The sequence below is a fragment of the Rhyacophila brunnea genome, unplaced genomic scaffold, assembly GCF_057557595.1.
Source record: "Rhyacophila brunnea isolate RB1 unplaced genomic scaffold, BYU_Rbru_1.0 scaffold_23, whole genome shotgun sequence".
In the NCBI taxonomy this organism is placed as follows: domain Eukaryota; kingdom Metazoa; phylum Arthropoda; class Insecta; order Trichoptera; family Rhyacophilidae; genus Rhyacophila; species Rhyacophila brunnea.
The window spans coordinates 10,054,839-10,073,815 of NW_028232893.1; the positions used below are offsets into that span (position 1 = coordinate 10,054,839).

An 18,977-nucleotide genomic window follows, 5' to 3' on the forward strand; every position below is an offset into this window, starting at 1 on the left:
GCTAGCTACCAAAAATTCATGTCTGAGCGGACAGAGCAAGTCGTCATGCGCTGACTATTAGTTAGAGTAAGATGCAAGCTAGATCGGGCTTACTCATAATTATTGCCAGGTCGTTTTAGAAACAAATATTAAGTGAGCTTATATCGAGTTAAGTCCGCTGATATTAAAACAGTAAGTTTTAACACTGGCCGAGTCGCTGAAAATCGGGGGTCATTTTAAGAATCATATGATTCATCCAGTAGTATATCAATGCCTCTATCCTTCCAGCCACGCGTCGCAGACACAAGCAATGTTACGTCTTTATCTTCACTGTGGCATTATACGTGGAATTGTTTGTATTTGTATGCATCCCGGTCCAGCATTCATCGATCGTCTTATTGAATATAACAAATTTAATATTATTTTCTTCCTAACTCTGTTGATTACAGACTTGACTTCTTATTGGGGATTTAGACATGTATTACATTAGTTGGCATCACTACATATAGACCCACCAAAAGAAATTCATTGTTAACTAAAGTCACTTTCAGCGTCTTTTTAGGTTATATGTAAGTTGTACGTATGCAGTTCATCGTGGGACACTTATTCGTACGTCGCAGTACGTGAAACAATAGTTCGTATAACATTTTATCAAATGACGAGTTCTTCGTTGAACATTTCACCGTGAATTACATTTGTACGTATCTTACAAAATGCGGCGATAGTTTGCAAATAGTACTGTTCCAATTAGATTAACCCTAACCTAACCTAACCTAGTAAAGACATCTCATAAAATTTGCCACATGTAGCATACGTACAAATATACTCCACGGTGAAATGTTCAACGAAGAACTCGTCATTTGATTAAATGTTACACGAACTCATGTTTCACGTACTGTGGCGCACGAATAAGTGTCCTGCGGTGAACTGTTTACGTACAAATATCCGGATACGGTCTTTTTAATGTTGCCATGAAGCTGACCAACACATATATTCTATACACAAGACTGCTATCAGCAGCTATCGTCGGATATTGAGAGTAGTTTATAATATTTATGTATTGAGGCGGTTAATTGTTACAATAAGTGAACCGTCTGAACTGTCAAAACTATATAATTATCATACAGCCACATATTTTAAAATTGTAATACTCTTGAAGTAAAATAGCACCGCAGGCGACTTTTTACGATTGGAAAAAAATGTTATGTGTGTTTATTTCACTTATAAGATAGACGCGTCACTGAGCCCCCCCCCAAAGCCAAGTCAGCCCCCCCCCCATGTGGGGGCTATGGCTGGGTCACTGTTTGAAGGCAAAATAAACGGAGCTACTGCGAATTGATAGAAATAAGTTTCATCTTTGTGTGTAAATATTACTTTCAAACTCGTACAATAATATTATCGACTGATATTAATTGTCATCCCTTGACACTCCAGGGCAAAGTGGCGGTACATCATTGCCAAGGTGGTTTACAAACATTTTGAGAACAGGAGTTATTATATAATGAACACACGTTATTTGGCGGCGTCGTGGAGATTTATGAATTTACACACATTACGACAAAATATTAATTATTCCCACAACAAGTCTACCACGGGATAAGGGATCTCCAACTTCTAAAAAAAATTGACTCGAGTCATCCACATTGGATTGTAAAGGCAATGGAAATATTTCAGATATATGTGTTATATGTCTAAAAAATGCTACTTATCTTCAAAATTTGTACAATAGCTTATCGATAAGAATTCGATTTGAACCGTTTCGATCAATTTTCGTTCGTACAAATGACATTTACTTATTTAAAATCGACAGTTAGTGCCCATTATCAGTCGTATTTTTACAATTGTATTAGATCGTATTCTTGTTTGTCCGGTGTTTGTTTGTCCAGTACAAATCTTGCAATCGATTTTTAACTAACTTCCCGACTAGCTAGACATTTGAAACTTTTAGAATATATCAGAACACGATGCCAATGCATTTTTTGATTACTTTTAGCCATCTTTAAGTAGAATTGAATTCATTTTCAGTTAATTCTGTTTTGTATGAAAAGTTATTTCGGAAGAAATCCGTAATCCAATCCACTATTATTGTTTGCTAGGGGTCTGGGGTCCTAGCAAATAAATTATTAATATATACGTGCGTTACTATGGAAATCAAAATGACATTTCAGTATTCTATATTTGTTTGTTTGTTTTTTTATTTACTTCATATCAAGTACAAGTTTGAGCATAATAATTCAACAGAAAATTGAAAAACGTTGTACATAATAAGTTCTTTTTATCTTGTAATTATTTAATAGTAATTTTAGGGCTCTCTGTATTCAGATGTTTGGTTTCAAGTTTGCAACGAAGGGAAGTAAATAAAAATGGCCGCTAATTAATGGAAGCAGTTTCTTGTTTTCCCGCCCCCGCCAATAAACGATTCGAAAAAAGAACGCGGCGATTATCTATCGTTTTTTAAAAACGAATTTATGGCTCTCTGCCGCGTTCCTTTTTTCGGCCGTGTCTCTTTTGTTTTTATTCAATAACGAGTTTTGCATCGATATTAAATAACTGGCCTACAGAATAAAAGATATGCCCTGGATTGGAAATAAATTCAAATAGTTACAACAGTGGAAAATCATCCCTTTCTTTCATATCTTTGAATCGCGTAGATCGCTCCTGCAACAACGCTGCATAATGACATTCGTAAGGGTCCACATGCCCTACGTTGATCAAAATGGATATTTATGGTATTTTCAGAGCATAATCCTGGACATTCATTAAACGTTGTAGATAATCTATTTATATAATTTTGAAGCCTTATTATCCTTCATATTTATTTTAAACATTTGATGACTGCATAAAGTATTTTTATTACATTAAATAGTATTCCATTAAATCTCTCGATCTTATGTTTTAGAATATAGTCTTATTTCAGTACATCCATGTGCAGTGGTGTTAAGATTTTTTAGATTTATTAATTTTTAAACGCATTTATAAAACCATTAGTAAAATTAATGTTAACATTATATAGTGAAATATTTACGATAAAAAATTTTATTTTATAATCTCTGTGATCCCAAATTTGACAAGAATTAGGCATTTTATTATTCAAAAAATGGGCACGATTAACACATTTGAAGATAATTCTAAAGATATTGATTATAAACTATGTATTTGACCATTCAAATGTGATAATCATCCTACGAATAATGATTGTTTTATAATAATAAATTATTGACCTAAGAATAAAGTAGTATTTTTTTGAATTTCGCCATTTCTTTTGGCATTTCCCAGTGGTTAAGCTACATAGCTACAACATACGGCCGTAGCCATAAACTGACAAACGATAAATGAAGTAGGGAGTAAGATAATGTTAACGCGCGTGTGTAAACATGTACCTAACCGAAAAAAAACGATTTTTATTCGGTTCGGCATGAATAATTAATAATAATTCAAATTACTAATACAATACATTATAGTAGGCACTCTTCTTCAGTGTCATTCTTCAGTGAATTTACAGAGATGGTGATGGTTCAAAATATTCTGCAAAATGACGAAAGCATAGACTAAATTTGTCGCCGCGATAGCGTGACAGTAGGCGACATGCACCTCAATTTGATTCGCGCTTTACTGTAACGTCACGTGATAGTACGCGACATTAAGGCTATACTTCAGCCGGGGCACGGTCTAAAATAATCGTGACTACGCGACGCGAAGATTTTGCAAATGTCGCGTGCAGAACAAAACATAATTTGACATAAAAAGTCAACATGCGTCAATTTAATGTTATGTTTATTGTTCTATTACTAAATGGGTAACGTTTTTTAGTCATCTTTAGACGATTTAAGAATTAATTCCCCCGTCGCCATCATAAAACAAATTGACGTGTTCACAGCTCGACTTTCGCTCTCCGATTGCCAGCCAGTCTAAAATTTCGTCGCACCTATAGTTGAAAATTATTTGCCGTTTCACTGAAGTACCGTATTAATATTAGTCTGAACTTTAGGGGCATATCTTTTGTGTAATGATCACATATCTACAATCATGTACAGCACTCACCTTTTTGACTTTAAAAAAGTTCCGAATATAATCTAAACAGGTTATCTCACTGCTAAAGTGCACCGATTGTTTTATGGGCAAAGATCGATTAAACAAGATAACATTGTTACGTATTTATTAAGAATTGATTTATCGACATTTTTTTTTTATTCGTTTCCGTACTTCGATTACCTGTATTTGGTGTTAATATTGGGCAATTTTTTCATGTAAGGTCGTGAGAAGTGAACAGCTATTATATCCTGTAACTGAGTAAGTAAGTATAACCAATGACCGCGGTGAGCCGGCTCGCGCCAAAACTTGCTGAAATACACGCTTGTTTTCAAAAATCCCTGTTACTATCAAGAATGTCGGGAAAAAATAGAAAATATGTCTGTACCAACCACTTTAATAATTATTTGAATACATGCACAGAACAATTATTAATAAATATAATCCCGATAGGCAATATACAATACACTACATTTTGATGCTGGGTTTTGAATATGTGAGTGTCCTACGAAAATGAAACACGCATTATGCACGTGCATATTATGTCATCATCATCATCATCAGCCTGAATCTATCCACTGCTGCATGAAGGCCTCGTCAAGTTGCTTCCACTTCTCTCGGTCCTGTGCGTTGCGTTGCCACGTACTTCCGCAGAACTTTATCATTTCATTATTTTGTTTGTTTTTTTACCTCTTGGATACAACTGGATGACTAAATTTGTCCAACGATTGTCTCTTCTTCGAGCTATGTCTCCAGACCATCTCCATTTGAGGCTTTAAATGAACTCTTTTACATAGCAAACCCTTGTCTGCTTCCTTATCCACTCATTCCTCTTTTTATGCCCAGCATGCACCTATCCATACCACGTTGTGTGTGTAATACACCAATATTAAATGAACGTTAATGCATAAACCGAGAGCAGTTGTCAGTATTCGACGTATATTCTTGACACATGTTTAAGTTTATCCCGCATTATTCCTTACTCGAGATCGGTTACCTGCTACTTACTACCCGTTATGTATTTCAGTTCCCATTATTTCTGAGTTCCCTGCATATATGTTTAAAATTCTCTCAACATATTATTATGTACCTACCTAAGTGTAAATTAGGCAGGTATACAATTCGGTACTATTTATGTTCCAAAATAGCCAGAATATTGTCATTAATATCGTAAGGGATCATGACATTACAATTCAAAATTTATTTATTTTACATGAAGCTAACATTACTAATTATAAATTCAAGACGTTCAGACAGGCGCGCATGCAAGTGGGGTTTGGCTCCGGACCCTCCCCTCCTGTATGTATCTATAGTCTAAGCTCCCCTCCCACAAGAACGAAAAAATACTTCTATGAATGGAATATTACTTCTTTTTAGTGAGGACTGCGAATCATGACCATGGCCCCCACATCCTGAAGCGGGCTTCCAGGCCACGATGTTTGCCGGACCCCCAAACCTATCGCTAAGTATCGTGTAAGATTAGCTATCGCTATCGCTAAAACCTATCGCTAAGGTAGTGTAATATTCCCCAAATGGTATTCCTCAGAACTCCAGGGTTCCGTGTATTTTTAGCGATTTTGGTTCTAAGACCTAAGAAGTCCATATTAAAAAAAATAAACGTCCACCTACATTCACCCAAATATTGCCTTCCCAATTATAACGACATATGGTACTACATGACGTCTCCGACAATCCCTGTCGCTCGCCAGTCTTCTCCATTTTCCAAGTCATGCCAGCATCCAGTAGCTCCACCATTCTACACTCTTTGGATAGTACTTAGCGGCCTTTCAATACGGTGGAATCCGGTTGACTTGGAAAACAAATAAGCCTGGTTGAAACTCTTTTGAGACATCCGCAGCATGTGGGCGAGCCAGGTTCAACGTAGCCTCTTCACCATCAATGTGATAAGAGGCTGCTTGGTCCGCTCTCTTATCTCTTCGGTTTTCCTAAAATCGTTCACCCAGTATCCGTTGAAAACATCGGTTCTCAAAGCTCAGTATAGGGTTCCTCTGAGCTTTCGTAAGTTGCCATGACTCGCTACCGTAAAGCAGCACTGCCAGAATTCAAGCGTGGAATAGGTGGCATTTGGTGGGTCTAGGACGATTTGGCGCCGGGACAACTGGACGCCACGGAATTCGAAAATAAATAGACGTTAGGTACTTATAGGTACTTTAAAAAAATATTTAATACTCGTATTATTATTTATATTTAAATGATTATATTATGATTTAATAGTTGGTGAGAATGTAAATATGCAGACGTAAATAATGATTTAATCGTGTATATGTTTAAGTTCCAACGAAAAAAGAGTTTTTTATTTTATATAAAGTCTTAGGCATGGTAATTCTCAATCCACAATAAAGAATACATTATGTTAAGAGTACAATGAATTAAAACTACTAAGTAGTAGATAGAAACTGATTAAAATACCTCGTCTACGTTTTGTATACGTGTCTACGACTGTGCGGCGTCCAATTGTCCGGAGTCCAGTTGTCCCATTCCCCATTTGGTTTATATATAGTTGTGTTAAATTCAACTCAGAACCGCTTGTTGCGAAATAATGACACCTCTCGACTCTAGTCTGTATTTGGTATGAATATTAGGCCGTTTTATAACGTAAGGTCATGAGAAATGAGTACATATTCAATATCGTTTAATGGAGTTCACGATTTATGGACTCATATTTAAGTGTAACACGAAAACAATAATTATTATTTAAAAACAAAATAATTTAACTATCTCACATCAATCATACTTTGTAAGATCTGAGACTTACAACCATTTAAGATGAATGCTGGCCAGCGCTCGAAATGGAAAAGTTTACGAACCGGAGCGCTCGACAAATTTTCTGAAGATATTCACATAGCCATCAAATCGTATGTGTATTTTATAAAAATAAGTGTGTCAGATTTTCTATTCTATGGCCTATCTAGCTCAGACGGTCAACATATTTTTCCACGAGACGGAGCGATAATTTTACAAAATTCACGAGCCGGAACGGCGCTTCGGTGCGTTCCGTTCCATTTCGAGCCCTGATGCTGGCCTAGCGGAAAAATACGAAGCTGCAATTTCAGTCAATTTATTGATGATTTACATCAGGGGTTCCCAACCTTTTTGTACTCTAGAGCACATTCTAAAATATCGGTAGGGTGGCGGGCACCACTTATTTTTAATAGACAAACTCCTTCCATAACTTCTCATTTTCCCATAATTTAGTTTCTTATATTCATAATTTATTAATAAATAATAAACAAAAATGTTTCAAAATAATAAAACTATTATTCAAATTGCATACACACAGAGAAATGTATTTACAAAACGTAAACAAAGTAAACAAAATCTGCAATACATGCTTCCATTTCCATTACATTTATTTGGCAAGTAAAAGGATTGATACAGAAGGAAACAATTGGCTCGATATCTGTAAACTGCAAAAATCTCTCTTCAAATTGTTTTTTTAACACTTGAAGATGCTTAATAAATAATGACCCGTTTAATTCATTGTTACCTAGCATTTTATTCATATGTGGGAAATGCACGAGAGAATTGATCTGCAGATGTGATAATATCAACAAATCCAATTTAGCTTTAAATGACTTTACAGAGCATATCATTTCAGCTATGTTTTTGTCTTTCCCCTGCAACTCCAAATTTAAAGAATTCAATTTTTCCATTATGTCTGTGAGAAATCCCAAACCAATCAGCCAGCGAGAGTCAGCTAGTTTATCATAATTTACCCTAGGCTCAGTTCGTGGCGTTCGTTCACTTCGGGTTTTCTGCGTGTGTCAGGCTAGCGTGAAAATTCTGTCTCTGTCGAATAGTGGCGGGCACATACGAATCGTTCCGCGGGCGCCATGGTGCCCGCGGGCACGGGGTTGGGAACCCCTGATTTACATTATAAAATGTTTTAATTAATCGATACGTATCTAAAAACACTCTATTGACAAATATGTTTGGTACGAGTCTGTTTACTGGAAGTATTGAGGGGGTAGATTGTTGTATATATGCATACTACAGTGCAGTGACGTCCCTAGACAAAATGTTGCCCCTAGGCAGCACCAGAATGCCGCCCCATTTTTTATACAGTATTTTTTATCATCCTTTCATGACTCCAATATCTAAGAAATGTTTTATATGGATACATTACTAGCAAAATATATACCACTAAGACGTTGGTAATACAGTGGTTTTTTATGTGTCGTTTTTGCAATACATTAATTTGCTCTGTCGATCGAATAAGGGCGATCCTTGTCGCTTTTCTTCTTCACAAAACTTTTCAACATTAAACTAAATTTTCAACACACGATACGTAGACTGTAATTATTCGCAAATCTGCACGTGCCGTTTCTGGTCACCAAGGACATCGAAAGGAAACGGAAGTAAACTAGAGATCGCGAGCCCGACAAAAAAAAACATTTTGTTTCCAACCAACGAGCTGAATTTTTAATGGAAAGATATTTTCGTCATTACTAAGTTTAGGTAGCTATTTTTATATATACCAAACGATTCTCCTCGATTTGCCGCCCCCAAGCGATGCTCAATCTGCCTACCCCCACGGGACGTCACTGCTACAGTGTCAACTACGCCGCTTCAGTGCTCGAAATGGAAAAGTTTACGAACCGGAGCGCTCGACAATTTTCCGAAGATATTAACATACACAGTTATCAAATTTTATGTGTATTTTATAAGAATAAGTGTGTTAGATTTTTTGTTAATGGCATTTATCTAGCTCATTAGCTAATTATTTTTTCCATAAGGCGGAGCCGATAACTTTACCGATATCACGAACCTGAACGGCGCTCCGGTCATTTCGAGCACTGGATAGTTTGTATTTTGTGTAACCAGTGACGTCCCTAGACAGAATGCCGCCCCTGATCAGCGCCAAAATTTCGCCTCAATCTTTATACTTACAGTATTTTTTATCATTAATTCATGACTCCAATATCTAAGAAACGTATTGTATGGATACATGGCTCTATGTTACGACCGTACTCCCTGGATAAACGTCAGATTTCTATTTTCAATACTTGAAAGCATCTAAGCGTCACTTTTTGAGCATAGACAATCATCGGAAAAATTGCTATTATATGGCTTAGGCGCTATTATAAGCTTAGACAATAAGAACAAATATAAAAATCTTTTACAACGAATAAAATTCAAACATTTTCAATTACCTAATAAAATTCGCCGTTTTCAAAAATCAGTAGGTATAGTATATTAGAGTTCGCCAATGCATTTCATAAAATTTTAATAATTATAAAGTAATCTTTAACACAAAGACACTCGTGCTTAAACCTTCGTCTAAAAACGCTCTGAAAAGGTAGGTAAAGCCTCAATTACATTGAGCTTCTTTGCGAGCTGTTTATTGGCGAATTTACAGGCAGATTATAAATTCGCCAACAAACAACTCGTAAAGAAGCTCAATGTAATTGAGGCTTAAGTATGCGAAAATAAGGAACATTTTTCAAAATAACGTTATAGATAACAATATTTTTTGTATAAAAATTTTCCGTGTTACATAACTAAACGATATTGTTATTATTTCAGATAATTTCGACTCAAATTTAATCAATAAAATAAGAAATACGAGTGAAAATGGCTTGAATTGTTCTTATTTACACTTTGATTAGTGATTGTTTTTATAAGATAATACTATTTATCCATAGTCAGTATTCCGTATTTAATTTATATTCATTTAATTAAATGTATAATAAATAAAACAGGCTCCAGTTTATGATATTTATTATTTCGCTTCCACAAACAAATGGCCCGGTCAAATAGCCTCGATAAAACGGCTCACACTGATTGAAATTAAACGTCACTGGTTTTCATTAAAATGACACTTTTCCTACTTAAAACTTACCTTTCGGCATAATATACATATCATAAATATGCATGAAGCGTGTTATCTTTCATATTAAATATTATACCAAACTAACCTCGTACTTTTTTAATCTTAATTTTCTCGGTAATGCGTTAATACGGAATACTGATTATGGATATAAATATTACAATCTTATAAGAACAATCACTAATCAAAGAGAAAATAAAAGCCATTGAAGAAATTATAACAATGTCGTTTAGTTAACACGGCTCAATTTTATATATCAAATATTGTTTTCTATAACGTTATTTTGAAAAATGTTCCTTATTTTCGCATACCTACTTATCTATTTAGAGCGTTTTTATGTGAAGGTTAAGGCTCGCACAAACCAACGCGAATATTCACCAAGTACCCCGTCAAAATATCCCAAAAAAAGCACCCGCCATCGGTACGGAAGGTCCGGTCAAAAGAGTCTCAAAAAAAGCCTATGCCGCTGTAATGCTCTCTACTTACCTGTTGTTAATGAACAAACGTGACATTTATTCACGCAGGGGATCAAAAGATACAATGAAAGCCATCAATTTGTCATATATTTGGCTATTTTTTGAGACTCTTTTGACCGGACCTTCCATATCGATGCGGGTGTTTTTTTCGGGTTATTTTGATGTGGTAAATGCGAATGGACGGCAGTGTCGGAGCAAATAATTGAATCAATGATAATATAAAATTATTGATATATTATTTGAATGCTCGATACCGAAACGTCAAACAATCGCAGCGCTCCATATTGAACTTTGTAAGATAATAACTTAATTCCCTTCCAAAATCTGAACGTCGCGTGCTCTTTCCCGTAAGCCAATACGAGCTTGATTGGCGAATAATTCGTTTTGGTGTGTGCACGAATGTTTTAGGTTACTTTATAATTATTTAAATTTTATGAAATGCATTGGCGAACTCTATTATGCTATACTGATTTTTGAAAACGGCGAATTTTGTTAATTTAAAATGTTTGAATTTTATACTTACATTGTAAATTATTTTTATATTTTTACTTATTGTCTACGCTTATAATAGCGTTTTCGCCATATAATAGCGATTTTTTCGATGATTGTCTATGCTCAAAAAATCTCGCTTAGATGCTTTCAAGTATTGAATATAAAAATCTGACGTTTATCCAGGGAGTACGGTCGTAACATAGAGCCGGATACATTACTAACAAAATATAAACTGTAATTATTCGCAAATCTGCTCGTGTCGTTTCTGGTCACCAAGGACGCCGAAGGGCAACGGAAGTAAACTAGACATCGCGAACCCTACAAAAAATTACAGTCCTGTTAAACCTTTTATGTTAATTAATACATTATGTTTCCAACCAGTAAACTGAATGTTTAATGGAAAGATATTTTCGTTATTACTAAGTTTAGGTAGATATTTCTCCTCGATTTGCCGCCCTTCCAGTAACTGCCGCCCCCAAGCGACGCTCAAACTGCCTACCCCCATGGGACGTGTGTAACGCAAATGTTACTTTACACTTCTGGTGATAATTACATGGCATTAGATTCTGGTTTTCAATTGTTACATTGGTTAGTATAATATCAATATGATAGTAGTTTTACTTTGACATATAAAAATGGACGCGTGTCTCGTAAGTAGGTATAGGTATATACGTACACTAAAGTCAACTAATTTCTGACTTCCGTTCTGAATTTGTCTATGCTCATTTTTAGAAGATATTATACATGTCAGTTGTATGTGTTGCCAGCAAGAACAGCGGCAAATTTCATAGCCGATTTCGGTAAAACTTATAAATTCAAGAATGATAACCTAACCTAACCTAACAAGTAATATAATATAGGCTATTTTCAAAATTTGTTTGCCGCTGGCTTCCATAATGACTAAATAGACAGTAACCATAATATACTTTTTTTTAAAGTAGAAGCTAAACTTAAAATAAAAAAATATTATTAGGTACCTAAGTTTAGTTTTCTCTAATGCTGCAAAAATATTTTTGAATAGTTTTAATGACATAACAGATTAAAATGATATTAAACAGGTTGAGCAAGTGGCTGACATCCATTCCTCATAAAAAAACAAAATCTGTTAATACGAACTTCTTCTCTGTGGAGGCCCATATGATCTTAATAAGATAGGACATGGTCGGGAAAAAATGTGGCAAGCAGTCGCCAACGTTTTGAAACCAAGGGACAAAAACAGTCCTCAAAAATATTGAATGAGCGTTTTGTTTACGTGACAAACTTTAATGCATATTATGAGACATGCGTAAATCGAACATTACATATTTCATAACACGCGTTTAGGTTTATCCCATATTTTTCCAAACTCGTGATTCGTACCCTGTTATATCACATTTGTAGGGTAAGCCAATTCCCATTCATTTTGTATTCCCTGGTTTTATTGCAAGTATTTTATATTTAAAAATAAAATAAAAATGTGTTTAACTTGAAATGCTTTTCATTGATATTGAATCTAATTTCGGTATGTTCAAAATTTTGCTACATCATTCCTAGTTACGCCACTGGAAAGAATAAATTTATGCAATATTAATAATTGCCAAAGGGTTTGATAGGTCTCCCTTGTGCGTCGTACATCATACATATAGAAAAATAAAAGTTTATCCAGTGAATTTCTTTTTACCACCCCTTGGGAGTTGATAATATTTTATTTTCCTGAATTTTCTTTCATTCGAATTAATTATTATTTAAAACCATTATTTTTGTGTGCATAGACATCTATGTTTATAAATTAGAAACTTTATCTATACTATAGTAGATATCTATAATAATATGATAATGTTTATAAAATAGAAACATAGACGTCACTGCACGAGACAAATTAAAAAAATATCATTATTCTGAATAATAAAATCCAAATTTCACATTTATGATTGCTGGCTATCATAATGTACGGTATAGTATGATATTAATTTATTTTCAACTTACTGATGAAGGTTTCTTTGGAAGATGCTTCATAAAACCTTCCATCACTATCAAATGTGTAATTCAATTTGTATTTTAATTATTGTTTGTGTACTTACCTACCTAATAATGGACAAATCTTTGAGGAATATGATGACACTGAGATGTTCATGTAAATATTGTAAATTTTAATATCTCTTCCATATATAGACCCCTCAAAACCAACCTGCTATGCACCACAATTATTTGTGTTAATCGAGTGTAAAGGATGGAAAGCATCAGCAGTTTTTTACGCCTGGGAATGTCTCAGCTGGAGAAGCTACGCAAGAACTGAGGTCGCCACGCATTGAAGTGTGCTTTGACTGAGTTTACAGAGACTTTCTAATAAAAAGGGCCCAAGTGAGAGAGGAACACAGTGAACAATAAAAAATAAATGATTCTAATTAATAAATATATTGTATAAAAAACAGCACTAACATACAAAACTACGTGAAGAGATATTCATAGAAGACACAATTTTTTTTAATGCAACCCATGTGGCAACCAGGTCTTACGCCTCGATGTGCCCAACAGATGGTTGGCTGGAGAATCTCTTCCCTTTCGGAGCACATTCTCGGACATTATGGACGTGGTTTGCATTCTGTAGTTCTCCGCCACATGGACATGTTGATCGGGTAAAGAGCTTGGCAGCGAATCCACCATGGCCATTCAAAAATTGACTGGTGTAGTAGTGGCTAAGAGTCTAACCGGTTATCTCCAAAAACCATTGAACATTTTTAAAGAACAAATATGTGTGCCTGCCCTTGGTGTAGGCATACTACTTTCGTTGCCTGGTTTTTGATACCGCATCCAGCGTCATTTGACGAATTGTCCACTTTCTCATTGATACTTTTTCAGCGTCAAGGTTTGGATGCGAGACTCCAAGACTGATCTAGTGGACCTCTACTTTTAACGTTTATTAACACCATCTCTGCAGGATTGGTTGACATTGTTGACAGGCATTTGCTTATCTCTGTTGGTTCATGGCAGGATTTATACATTGTTTTAAAAAAACTGAATGTGATCTTTTTTAATCCTGTGTGATTTATAAATTGAAAGTGTGACATGCCGATATCTCCTCTACATTACTCTACAAATGCTTATTGTAAAATATACGTAATTGTACACTAGTAATAATAAATAAAATCCAATATCCAAAATTGTAAACAGTTTTTATTCTTCAATAATAATTAAAGTTGGGTGTAATAAGGTATTAGAGACATCATGTGGCGGAATTACAAAGCGTGCAGTTAAATACAATTTTATAATTTTAATTTAATTATCGTTGACCGTAATTAGAGGAAACCATATTTATATACATAAATTGCTTTATAAATCAAAGATTATAATCTGCTTTTTGAAAGAATAGAGCCAGCAGGCTGGGTATTAATAATTTAATATTCCAGATAATTTATATTGGAATTGTTATTTTTTACATTATAATTTCCATTCTTATTATTTCTAAAACAATCCAAAAAAATCCTTAAACAGATTGTCATTATACTTGATTTTGTTCGATCACATCATAAGAATTGACTAGTGAAAATGTAAACAGAATGTACATTCAATTATAATTCAATATAATTTCATTTAGATTTTGAAGAATTAAGAATTCACCATTCCTATTTTTATTTTTTAACCAGATTTCGTGAAGTCGTTTTCAAATTAACCATAAAAAAGCCCAAGTGACCTCATCGTCACTTGATTCATATTATATCACTTACGGTCTCCCGTAGAAGTGAGAGAAAGAAATATGAATACCTGTGCTTTAAATTGAAGCATAATTTCCCTTAACGTTGCACAGTAGACTGACGATGAGACATCCAAAACATTTCTTTTTAACGATGAATGAGTATTGATTTATCATAGTGAAATACAAGTATTGTTTAATTTAAACTCAAATATAATACGTTTGTTCAAGAATGAATTGAATAATGACAACGTGAACTAACTTGAATAGTAGAGTGTAGAAAATTGCTACTATGTACCAGTTACGATACAGGATAGTAAATCATATCCTACTTGAAGTTGGACATGCCTGCAATAGGTTAACTCGATATAAATTGAAATGTAGATTTTTTAAAACTATAACATTTTTATTTCTTAGAAAATAATTGGTGTTTTTTTTTATTAAATAATAAAAAAAATATTATATTAGAATTATTGGGGTTACTGCCAAAACTTGGTAAGTCTATAATTTAGGTATTTAGAGTTATTAATGGATTATGTATCTATATATAAATATGTATGCTAAAAAACAAATTCAAGTATTATATAACATGCACGTAAAGCATAAAGAAATTAGCATTATGCCTGATTTTAGAGGGAATGTCAAACTTCAAATTGCAATTACTCCATAATATGATTTCAAGACTTACAAACTTTTGGCAGTAACCCAAATAATTATAATGTAATTATTATAATGTATCATGATAAGTATATCAATATTATTGGTAAAAATAATCATAGAGATGAGTACAGTAGAATCTCACTAATCCAGAATTTCAGCAGTCTGGTATATCCAGTAATACGACTATCTGAAGATTTGTAAATTTCAGATGAGAGTTGATACGAGGTTTAAATGTGAGAAAACTATCTTCGGTAGACATTATTTTATAAACATTTGCAAAGCAAACCTACTACACATAAAACTTGACTAATTTATTAAATTCATATTTAGGAAACATCATTTTCATGCTTTTTTCTTTTCCAGTAGGTATACCGGATTAGTGAGATTTAAATTTATAAAAATATTTCAAAGTTATCATTGTTTTTAGATACAAATGAAATAATTGTATTTGATTGCATGTCTCATAATTCCGTTACTAGATGTCTCTAATATCTGTCAATGTTCACAAATTTTATCTACATTACACTATTACATAATTTGAACAACTTTCAAAGTATTCCTCATTGACAAACATCCGTGGTCTTTGGTCAAATTTAATTATGATATTTTTAACATTGTAAATTTAGAGATAGCTGATGACACTTCCATAATATGTTGTTTAATCCAAAATTATTAAATATTTCGTGGTATGGTTAGGTTAGGTTACCATTGAAATTTCTTTTTTCGGTTTACGCGAATAAATTAAACATTAAAACCCTTTTAATGGAAAATATCAGTTTTAACGTTTTCTATGTCTATTATTATATTATATAATATCTTTGTTATTACTACGGTAGTATCTGACTGGCCGCAGATTTTTAACGACACAAGATGAACGTATAACGAAGCTTTTACTACAATCGCTGTAATATTTATAATTTATGGCTTAGTAATTCATAATTATTCTAACAGATGTCACTGTGTGTTTAATTTTTTAGATTATGCAAATCAATTGACAGTGGCTAGTAATTTGAGTTTAAGATTGGACGAGATAACTCGCGAAATTCGTATGTGCTGCCTGTCGATCCCGGCCTCATAGAGCGAGAAAACTCGCTGTAGGCATAATATAACCGGTTAACATCATTGATCAAAGACCACAGATATTATAAACATTATGTTATTTCACATTTACCTACAATTTATATAAAATTATATTCTTACAAAATCTAGAGTTAATTTTTTCTAATAAACTATTTAAAATACAACCATGTCATGATAATGATATCTTTACCACTTATTAATATTTTCTTTAAATTATTTTTACAAGAAAAGAGAAACGATATTAATCACTCGTTGCCAATAATGAAGACTGTTTTCGGAAGGTTTACTAATCGTGCTATAAAACTTTCACCTGGCTTTAAAAGATGGCAGTAAGTACTACCATCGTATATTCAATGATTACATGTATATTGTACGTATTACATTTCGCCATAGCACAGTTTACAGTGAGCCGTCTTACCGGAAAGAAATTATCGTATTGCATTGAGATAAAAATAAAACACGTTATTCGTGGAACATTGCAGACAGTACTGTTCCAGTTTTATTAGATTCAATAAAAACATTAATTTGATATCGATTACCATCAAAATATGTTTGATAATAACGCTGTTGTTATAATCAGATAGACAGACTTGATACGAGAAGCTACCAGAATTTTATATTAATTATACGATATGATTGCATTTCTGATTTAGTTAACTATCTATTTTTTCTGTCTTTCCTTTGTATTCCGGTGGTTTTTGTTATGTATTTTTAAGTGGTTTATTTAGGTAAGGAATCAATTTCAATATTATACGGTCATCTACTTCTGATAAAACTGCCTTACAGCAAACTGCATACGTACAAATTTCAAGACACGGTATTCAATTAGTTCAGTTAGACAATACTGATATAATATCTCTCAATTCTTATAATAATTCATAATATACTAATCTAAATACTGGATTTTGAAATATATCAATTTACTCAAGGATGACATGAATATTAAATTTATATAATAATATATATTAGGTAATTATTTTAACAGATTTATATTAATTTCTTATTGTACTTCTTTCAAATTAAAATAAAAACAGAAATGAGCAGTTTTATTTTCCATACATAACTTTAGAATGGAAGACATTCAACCACTCAAGACTAAGAAGCTCCTCGTCAAAAGACCTGAGAGGAAAAGGAGGATCGGGAGATCTAGGCAAGACTGCGGCTTCTATATCGAGACATACACGTTATCGTGGCCATTTCTGGAACTAAAACCGTTGCAATAACCACCAGCATGCAAAAGTGATGTAATACTTTGCAAAGAGCAAAATGAATTAAAACTACTAAGTAGTTGATAAATTTCTTATCTACGTTCTGTATAAAATTGTATCGAACGTCTATTTATTTAATACAACAGGGCAGTGCCAAATTGTCCTGGCGTCCAGTTGTCCCAGTCCCGACGTAGATGTCAATATACAGAAGGCGCACAGTACAGTGGTTGTTTTTTTTTTAAATTAATTAAGTTTTCTGTAATGTACAGTAAAATTTTTTGAATAATTCATAAACTTAATATTTTTTATAATTATTTAAAAAAAAATTATTTTTATAAAAATTGAAAATGTGTATAACTGTGTAGGGTATGGTCACAATATTGAAGCTCGACTGGCATCTTTTTTCTACAAAAAGAAGAAGAAAAGAGCACTCTCAAGTAGGTACACTAGGTATGGAATTCAGACGCGCACACAAAGGGGACGGTTTTCGGGGCCGGACCCCACCCGGAAACGTAAAAAATACCTACAATTTATTTAGGAAAATTAAACATTACTTTGTCTTATTCTTCGACAGGACCTCATGACTGAGGATCCTAGCCTATGAACGGGTTAACCCCACTTCTCTCGGCATTCTACAACATGCAAGACATGACGTGGCCACTGGAAGGCCCCTGGTACTCATAAACTGGTGCAATTATCTGAGGCATCCTATGTTTGCTTTAATATTCCAATGCGGCATATCTAACAGACAAGACAGCGCGGACGACACAGACGAACACTAACAATCCTAATATTTATAACTATATGTGGATGCGACAGCTCGCAATAACTTGTAGGTGAACACCATTAGTTATACTTGCAAGCCAGTTGTTTATTGTTAGACTCAAAGTGTGGAGTGTCTGGGTATGTGGAATGTATCTGGAGATGGTATAAGTACGGCAAAGTGGAAGTCAGTCACAACTGCTAGATTTTTTTAACACCCCTCTCCGGCTGCTTCAAAAATCAATAAAATAAATAATAGAAATTTTTTCAAAATGGACCCCTTTTTTCTGTGTGTACGCCTAATTTTAGAGATTACAATATAATAATATCTTTCTCCTTGCCTAAACCGGTCATATCAAAATCCATATACCTAATATAATAAATACAAATATCTATAGATAATATTAATTTAATTGACTTCTTCTACGGGGAAGATTTGATCAAAAGGTACTTTGGTGAAAATCTTATTTGTGATGTCCTTGAAGATGAGTCCGAATGATTCTTCGTAGGCAGGCTTCAGCTCGTTGAATACGATATCGGAGTTCTCGTTGAGGAATCGGTTCATCTGGTTACCGAGGGCGTCGTTTCCGTTGAACAGGTTGGAGAAGTAGAAGGACACCTTCTTCGGGATGAATTTGACATCGTAGGTCTTGATCCTCATGTGAATCTTGTCTTTCTTGGTGATTTTCTCACCGATCAGGTCGTGCTTTACGATCAGGTCAGCTGGAAAAGAATGCAACATTTTTTTAAGACTCAGTGAAATCTTTGTA

The 18,977-nt window shown here is 33.9% G+C and overlaps 1 protein-coding gene across 1 annotated transcript in view; it reads right to left on the reverse strand.

Moving 5' to 3' along the window:
* Window positions 1-16,296: 16,296 nt before the first annotated feature.
* The window catches only part of LOC147069466 (protein takeout-like), a 64,116-nt gene continuing 61,435 nt past the window's right edge, over window positions 16,297-18,977 (reverse strand). The window contains exon 5 of the mRNA XM_085950199.1: window positions 16,297-18,930. Coding sequence (XP_085806325.1) covers window positions 18,617-18,930 — 314 coding nt within the window. The 3' untranslated portion in view covers window positions 16,297-18,616. The remainder of the gene's footprint in view (window positions 18,931-18,977) is intronic.